This window comes from Sinocyclocheilus anshuiensis, unplaced genomic scaffold, assembly GCF_001515605.1.
Source record: "Sinocyclocheilus anshuiensis isolate Anshui unplaced genomic scaffold, SAMN03320099.WGS_v1.1 scaffold1485, whole genome shotgun sequence".
Lineage (NCBI taxonomy): Eukaryota > Metazoa > Chordata > Actinopteri > Cypriniformes > Cyprinidae > Sinocyclocheilus > Sinocyclocheilus anshuiensis.
Window position 1 is genome coordinate 134,629 of NW_015544210.1, and position 9,407 is coordinate 144,035.

General features: G+C 37.2%; 1 protein-coding gene across 1 annotated transcript; it reads left to right on the forward strand.

Annotated features, from left to right (window-relative positions):
• The first annotated feature begins 409 nt into the window (after positions 1 to 409).
• Positions 410 to 4,921, forward strand: LOC107697063 (heme-binding protein 1-like). The gene is made up of 6 exons (XM_016497710.1): positions 410 to 477; positions 1,682 to 1,844; positions 2,007 to 2,095; positions 2,610 to 2,751; positions 4,296 to 4,479; positions 4,596 to 4,921. Exons 1-6 carry the CDS (start codon positions 415 to 417, stop codon positions 4,768 to 4,770), a joined length of 816 nt encoding a protein of 271 aa, XP_016353196.1. The 5' UTR covers positions 410 to 414; the 3' UTR covers positions 4,771 to 4,921.
• The last annotated feature ends 4,486 nt before the right edge of the window (positions 4,922 to 9,407 follow it).

Sequence of the window (9,407 nt, forward strand, 5' to 3'; positions counted from 1 at the left end):
ATATTATACAGATACAGATTGTACATGATTTAGACCTCATTAAAAAAATAATAATACTGTCAATTTATTTATATCTAAACCTATTTTGAGGAACAAACTGAATGCAGAAATTACACACATTACCATTTAAGTTGCTATAAATAATTTCTACCAAATTGCTACTTTAACCACACCTCTTTCTCTAAAATGCCGCCTGCATGTTCAGCCAACTGGCTAAAGCAGTGTGCAGTGTAGTGTTGGCACATAAAGATGGGATTTGTCACATCTATTTCAGTGTTTTTTCGAGGTAGTTGGCACACTGTGTACGCGTTATCCGCATGAAAGAAGATATAGCGGTCAAACCTACACCAATAAAACGGTGTGTGTAAACCATAGACTGTAAACATGTCGAGCAGATAGGACACTCCTCCGCGCATGCGCAGTGCGGCACTCCGATCCCCAGCGCTTCAAGCCGTAGTGCGTTTGTTGTGTCTGCTGGTAAGTAGGTCAGTATTTATTATCATAATAACACATTGTTTTTAATATTAGGTTACAGCCCAAAGGATCAGTATTATATATCGGAAGTGTTTGACGTGTGTGAAATCTGCGCTGGATGTCATATATTTAAAATAAGGTTTTACACATCTCCGTATACCGGGCAAGATGAATATGATTAATAAAGTGCATTGAATAATCGTACAGGGAGGCTCCGATGCTGCAGTCATGCGCTGTTGCGTTAACATCAGTCATGTTTTTAGATGAACGTGCAGTGATGATAACGCACGTTCATCAAAATCATATCGAAAAGCTTCCGACGAGTCCCTCTGTCTATTTCTTATTTATGCTTCCTGTCTCTGTGATTGCTGATCTTTTTTAAACTTTGAGATTGCTAGTGTTTATTATTAAAACATGCTATGCTTTCGCACTAATACACCTGCGTGGCTCCAGTGCTATATATTTTCAGTTTTAGGGAGCTGAATGTATGCATGCATGTATTACTGGGTCAAAACAACAGAACCCCTGTTGGTTCTTCCTACTGGTGCTATCAGCAATTATAAGACTGATCATGCACAAGCTTCATGCCATGCTAGTGCTGTTTACAATGCCTGCTCAACTCTTCCCATCCAGTAATAATGGAAAGGGGAAAAAAAAAAAGTCATTTCTTGTTCGTAAGTAGAATATTTTGTTAGACTATTTAATTAATATAAATAATATTTACTTAATATATATATAAAAAAAAACATTTATTTTTATTTTATATTTTATTTTGACTTCACACCAAATGCTGTTTAGATGATGAAGTCCTCAAGACAGGAACTTGTATTATTTATGCCCATGCAAATGTTGTAGTTTGATCTCAGTAGTGACACATTTCTATTTGCATTTTGGTTATGTTGTTACCAAGTTTGAATTCAATCAAGCAAACAAAAGTACACTGTGCTGAGTATTATATTACATAATAAAATGTGTTCGACCTAACTTTACGTTTTTATGGTTTCCACCACAAAAAAAAAAAAAAAAAGGTAATTGCAACTTTTTATCTCACAAAAATCACTAAAGTGGATCAAAAAAAGGATTTGAATCCACTTTGAGTCCAGTTTCAGTGTGAATACAAAAAAGGGGCTTCTTTTCAGTTCACTTTTGGGTATTGGCTTTGTTTTATTTAATTGAGTTAATTTTCTAATATTGGTTTTCGATATAGCTTCACTCATTTGGCAGAATGGCTCTGATCTCCATTGAGGATCTCGACGGGCTGGACGATGACATCACAGACAGCTCTGAGCCAATGGATGAGGAGGAGCAGGACCGGATGCACACGCACTGGCAGGCGGTGGGAAGGACACACCAGGTGTCTGTTCCCAGAGGTACGAAACACACTGAGCTGCGAGAGACATTTACATGGACACGGAGTAGGACCAGAAATGACACTGGCCGATCTAGTGAAATCATAAGAGAATCCAATGTAATCCTTATAGATCAAGCTGCTTTCAGACCTGCAGTGAACTGACTCTAGTTTTAATGTAGAGATGAGGGACCCATTGAGGAGATGACGAGGAGGAACCAGACCTCAGAACGAGAGCAAGTGCCTTCTGTCACCATCTCCAGACACGAGAAGGTAAAATCAGCCAGTGTTAGTTTGTATATCGCTGCTTCTTGAAACATGGGGCAAAATATGTCTACAATGAGGAAAGCAGCAGCATTTCAACTTTGAAGTTAATTGGAGATTAACTAAAACCTAAAACTAAAACCTTGTTAAAAACAGAAATATTAATATCATTAAAAAGAAAAAAAAATGGTTGTTTTAAATGTGTGATATGTAAAATATGGTTATTTTGTCAACACCATCAGCTGACAGATTTTTAATTGGTTGAGCTGAGATCTGTTTCAAACCATTCTGGATTCTTAATTAATTCTTAAAGCAAAAGCCATATTTTTTATTATTATTATTATTATTATTATTATTATTATAATGGTGCACTTTATTTTTGTATCTGTAGCACTTTGCCTAGTACTCAAGAAACGTACAGTATTTAGAGACATATTTAAAAGACGTTTAGCTGTTATTTAATGATTTTTACTAAAAAGACTTGTTTAATTGTGTTGACGAGCGTCTGTGTGTGTTTGTGCAGCTTGGCGAGGTCTTATACGAGGAGAGACTGTATCCTCCAGGAAAATGGGCTCGTGTCAGTAAAGCAGACATGCTGTATGAGCAAAGCATCTCCAATGCTTTTATGAAACTCATGCGCTTCATCTGCAAGGAGAATTCAACAGGTGAACACAAACACACACACACACACACCCACCAGCTCAGTGCTCTACAGCAGGATAACATTAGAGGCCCAACCACAATGCAGTCCAGGAAAATGGGCTCGTGTCAGTAAAGCAGACATGCTGTATGAGCAAAGCATCTCCAATGCTTTTATGAAACTCATGCGCTTCATCTGCAAGGACAATTCAACAGGTGAACACACACACACACACACACACACACCCACCAGCTCAGTGCTCTACAGCAGGATAACATTAGAGGCCAAACCAAAATGCAGAAAATGAAAATTAATTCCCATTTAAAGAGAGCCTTTTAACCTCCAAACTATATTTCAAGTCGGTGCTCCGAGACCCCTGTCTTTTAATGCTTGGCCAGTTGTTTGACTCTGTGGCCAGCTGCTTAAACTGTAGTCTTACAAGTTAGTTTTCTGTTTTTTTGTTTATAACTTTAAAGCAAATGTATGTAGTTTTGTGTATCTTACAGGTAAATGAATTCACTCTCGTAAATATATCACTATCATAATTACAATGATAGCTGTACACATGCATTTGTTGCTGCCGTAAAACAATCCACCTTTTCTGTGGAGTTTCGTACCTGCCCACCAAACTTACACAGTCATAGAACAGATGTCTGGGAAAGAAACTGAAGCCATTCGCCTCAGAAGTCAGTGTACCATCAGAATGACTTTGAAGCTGATATTTCAAGGTAAAAACTTACGTGCAGTTGTCAGTTACATAAAAATGTAGACTGATCAATTCTGACAAGTAAGACTGATTACTCTTGGCTAACTGATATTTGGTCAAACTTAATGGATGTGCTTTTTGGAACTGGTCACATTTACCATTGTTTGAGGCATTGTTGTAGGCGAAATCCAGTCATTGCAGTAAAAATTCACGTGATCAGGAAATTTGCGTGAGGGCAAAAGATTTCCGCATGCAGATTTTGCAGTGGGTTCAAGTTGGTCTCACGGATTTGCCAAGTTGACCAACACAGATCTGTTTGGTTTGGAAGTGACTTGCGTTTGAGCTGTGCTTCACATATCACTACACTATTGACAGTAGACAACGGACCTATTTTGTCTGTGCAATTTCGCCGAAATCGCACCTTAAGCTGTACAGTTAGTTGAATCAAAATCAGGTGAACTGAACACCAGAAAATGTTAAATTAAAATAAGTGGACCAAAAAACGGATTTGAATTCACATAGAGTCCGAATTCACACAGACATTTTGCTAATATCACCACACCTTAAGCTGTACGGTTACTTGAATCAAAATCAGGTGAACTGAAAAAAAAGGGAATTAAAATAAGTGGGCTAAAACAACTCAAAAATCAGATTTGAATCCACATTGAGTCGTTTCAGTGTGAACGCAAAAAAAGGGCTTCTTTTCATTTCACTTTTAGATATTGGTTTGTTTTATTAACTTATGTGTGATTCTTATAGAAAGTGCACATTCTATTACAATATTTGTTGTAATAATCACCATGATTGTTTTGTTCGAAACGTGCAGTTTCCCAGTTTGCTCAGTTTAAGTCCTGTGTCTCCAGGACGGTACCTTGGCATGTCAGTACCTGTTGTGAATGAGATTAAGATGGCAGACGACGGCACTAACTTCATGAAGGACGTGTTGACGGCGTATTATCTGCCTGCTGAGTTCCAGGCCAGACCACCTGAACCAACCGATCCTGATATCCGAATCGTTCACAGAGACGCGATCCGCGTCATAGCCAGGTACACAACCACCCTTCCCAATGAGACCCTTGGAGCTCAGTTTTGTCACTAGTAATTCCTTTAGACCTGTTTGCACATCCTAGAACGATTATAGCTGAACCTTTCTTCCATTCTAGGGTGTTTTATGGCACCACAACGGAGGAGACCATCTCTCGTCAGATCAGCATCCTTTGGGAGCTTTTGGGCAGCTCCGAGGATGTTCTCCGAGACCGCTACATGGTAGCTGTTTACGAGAATCCCGGCGTGCCCCAGCGCAGAAATGAGATCTGGTTTGTTCGCCGTGGCCCGTGAACGTTTCACAGCTCACCTGTTAAGCCAGTAGAGACGTTTCACTAGCTGAATGTCTCAAAATGAAGGGGCGGAGCTTGTCACAATCAAAACCCATTTGTGACCCTGGAGCACAAAAGCAGTGTTAAGTCACTGGGGTATATTTGTAGCAATAGCCAACAATACATTGTATGGGTCAAAATGATTGATTTTTCTTGTATGCCAAAAATCATTAGGACATTAAGTAAAGATCATGTTCCATGAAGATATTTTGTAAATTTACTACTGTAAATATATCAAAACTTAATTTTTGATTAGTAATATGCATTGCTAAGAACTTCATTTGGACAACTTTAAAGATGATTTTCTCAATATTTAGATTTTTTTGCACCCTCAGATTCCAGATTTTCAAATAGTTGTATCTCAGCCAAATATTGTCCTATCCTAACAAACCACACATCAATGGAAAGATTATTTATTCAGCTTTTAGATTATGTATACATCTCAATAAATAAAAAAATGGACCCTTATGACTGGTTTTGTGCTCCAGGGTCACATTTATCCTTTTGTATTGTTGTGAATGCGATGCAGAAAAAAAAAAGTTTTTAATCGGTGAATAAAGAAACTGCAGTTTATCACACAATAGATATAGATTACACACCTTGCATTATTTTTTTAACTTGGATAGTATGAAGATGATTCATTATGCTTGCTGTGTTTTCTGCTTGATTTAAATATTATACACTACTTGAATTCACTTTCATTGTTCAGTTTGTTTTAGAGCAGAAAATGTTTTTCTAGGTTTCCCATAGTGCCCTAATATGGTGTCTGCAATGACTCGGATATTATGATATTCACAACTAAACTGAACCGTAAATCCTTCAATAATGGAATCTGTAGCTTGTTAGTTGCTTTAGGTGTTGATGGACGAACAGGTTCAGGTTTAAGAAAATGTATTTGTAGCTAGGTATTAAGATTTAATACTTATCATATATTTACAATTATTGTAATTTTAAGTAGTCATTTAAATTTTGTGTTTGAAAACTGTTTAAAATATATATTAAAATATTTTTTGTACTTTGTGTAACAGACTATCAAGCCATTTCTCAGACAATCATTGGTCAGAGCGTTTTATCTGTAAAACTCAGAATCTTCTACATTTTTATCTTATGGGCCAATCAAATGATTACCTGTTTGATATTAGTAGTGTATTCCAGTTTAAACCAGGCATTTCCCCCGAGTTCAGCAGTAGTTTGGTTTTTTACGGGTATGCTTGTTGATGTCTTTTCTTCAGATGGAGTCTACAAGTCTAGTATATCTAAACACGGCTTTTTCTCCACATGATTCCTCGCTTTTGTGACATTGATGGCTTAGGTTGTACTTTTAATTGAGGTTTGCCTTGTCCAAGTATTTTAAAACTTGCACACTCCCCCTCAAGTCTGTAATAATACTAATAAACTTTATTTTAAAAACACTTGGTATATTAACGTGCTTTACAAAGAATTTAAAAAGTTGATTAAATGTATTGAAATACAAAGCAAATGGTTTAAATGGTGTTTAATTGTTGTCGTGGATAAATAAAGCCCGAACTTGTGATGAATACGTTTAAAATAAATCATTTACTTGAACTATTAAACACGGCTCTCAATTATGGCGCGCTGCAATTCCGTTTTTCGCCACAGATTTACACCATAGAGTTACACTGGACAAAAGCGGGGCGCTGTTGAGCTCGAGAGGACAGCACTAGCGTTACACATCCTGCCTGAAGACATGCGCTAAATTTGATTATGTACTGTACAACTCTCCTTTTGACTTAAAATAGTATAAAAACAACGAAAAATATCTGTTGCAGAAACTAAACTCATTTGTGACCTCACTAAAATGCATCTTATGAAGCAGTTCTTCATTAAACTTCACCCACCACAGGATGTCTGGTAAGAAGTGTAAAATTTTAAAAATGTTCATCCACTCGTACTGGTTGAGTTTAAAAATGTATGTTAGTTTAATAACTGAACACAACATTTCATCTATAATATGAATATATAATAATTCAGTCTGTAAGCCATCATAATCAGCTAATGGATAAATTATTATTTAAAAAAACTGATACAGTTGAGAGGGTACTACATATAGGATACTGTGGCTTCATAGGCTACATCTGAATGTATGCTTATTTCCTTACTACATAAACAGTATGTGAAAAGTGGTTACAAATTACAGTATTCATAAAACGGTAGGCAAAAAGTACCTGGATGACCTACTATTTCGGATGAGATTCTGAGGTGCACATCCGATTTGACACTTTACTGTCCCATGAGGCCATGGGAGAAGAAGATTTGTGAATGTGAAGCAACTCAATGCCGTAGGTCACATGACAATGACAACATGATAAATGTAGTACATCCGGATTACATTCATAGTACACACATTCATACTATAACATACTTAGTCGCTAAGTAGTTCCTTATTTATCTACTCAGAACGTATGTGATTTCAGATGCATGTAATCCAGTGTTTGAATTGAGGGGGAGCTGGCGGGGTCCAGGACCTCCCATAAGCATTAAGGGACCCCCCATAACACCCAAAAAATATACTTGGGGGGTCCCCTGGTTTTTCAATAAAACTTGAATACTTAAAAGGAAATTTCGATTGCTGTATTAAATTTAGACCTGGTTATGTTACATTATATTTTATTTTTACGCATTTTTACAATGTTGCTCATTATAACCAATCACACACGATTCTGTTGAGTTTAGGAATGCAGTAGCCAAACAGAGGCGTTCAAACTAGTCATCGCTGAAACCCCAGAGTTTTGTTCAGACAGAAACTCGCAAATTCCCTCATCATAAGCAACAAAGTGCTGATGTAGGTACGATGTAAGTTAGAGATTAATTTATCATACCGTGTATGGACAGCTTTATTGATCATGAGAGGAGTTATGAGTGCTTAAACACTAGCTAGACTGAATGCTCATTTAGAGTGTGTTATTTCACTGCATGATTCGGTATAATAAAATGCATTTAGAATGCTCCCAAAATTCAAGATATGGGGTCAGAAAATGTATATATTTATATCATTTCATATAGTTGATCAATATCACACAAAGAGTGCCATTTTTTCGCAAAAATCACAAATGTGATATTGATTTTATACAACAGTTCAATAATCAAGAAGTTAATATTAAGAGAATTACGTTTTAGACACCACATTGCCTATTTTTTGCTCTATGTCGCCAACAAAAATGGTTCCAAACAAAGCCACAGCACTGTTTTGCGTCTGAAAAACATGACAGTGTTTCGTTCCTGAATGAATCAACTGTTTGTATGATTCGGTTCAATCGCAATGACTCACTTAACAGTGACTTGCTGCCACCTACTGGCGGTTTTAATTTCACATTTTAAAGTGAATGTCATTTCAAATATCAGTATTCAACGTTTTAAGATTATAGTTTTAGTTGACTATAATAACCCTGAAGAAATACACACGTAATACGAAGTCAATATTTTAATAATTTGCTTTGGCTTCAGTACAGTAACAATATAATAATAGCCAGTTATTTAATTTTGCAAACACTGTCTTATATATAATGTTGTCTTTACCTTTCATCACACTGTATAAATGGGACTATATGAAATATTTTAGATCATATTTGGGGGTCTAATTGGCATCAAACAGTTTGAAAACCTCTGCTCTAATGGATGAGTGCACTGTAGAAAAAAATTAATCTGTGGAAAAAGTCCTGGTAATTTCCTGCCAGGATTGCTATACATAATTGCAATGCAATACATAATTCAAAATTTGGGTAAAACAACTGTGAAAAATACATACAGAAAATTCCTTCATATTTACACAGTACATTGGGCCCTAGTTTTCTCTCCATCCGCAACATTCAGTGCAAACATTTCGGTGTTTGCAGAAAGCTTCTCTGCACAGGAGAATCCAGAATGATAATCTAAGATTATTCTATAACATAAATTTGACGATCGTGTAGGACTGAGCACTATAATGAAGGACATCTGAACCCCCACCTCCATGATACCTTCAGTAGAATTATGAAGGCTAAAGCTTTTAGTGAAAGAAACAAAAAATCCACTGACATCTTTCTGATGGAACTAGTTGATCAGTGGAGGCTTGCGCGGGGAAATCGCGCAGTTTCTGTAACGATGGCGCCGACGGTGATGGCTGCCTTCCGTGGCGTGCTCCGCAGTTGTTTTTATGTTTTTGTTAGTTTGTCCTGTCTTTAGTTATATCCCTGCAATCAGTTTCACCAGAGACGAATTGCTGGACATTCGGCAGTACACACCACCCGATATTTCACCGGTTTTCGACTATTCTGATGTTTTGCTGGACAGTAGGTAGGTGTAGTCGGGGGAGCTGCGGCGCTGATCAAGCGCTTCAGGACGCGCAGACGGGGGAAGCGAGCCGGTGCGCTCGTGAAGCTCAGACAGCGCGGATTCAGAACGCCGTTGCTGAGCATCCATCTGGCGAACCTCCGCTCTCTACCCAACAAAACGGACGAACTCCTTCTGCTCTCCCGGACAAATAAGTATTTTTCAAACTAAACTGTCTATTGTATTATACCTGCACATACAATTTTCGATTTATATATTCTTATTCCTTATTTACTTGTTCTATTTTTTATTTTTTATTATCTGTGTTTT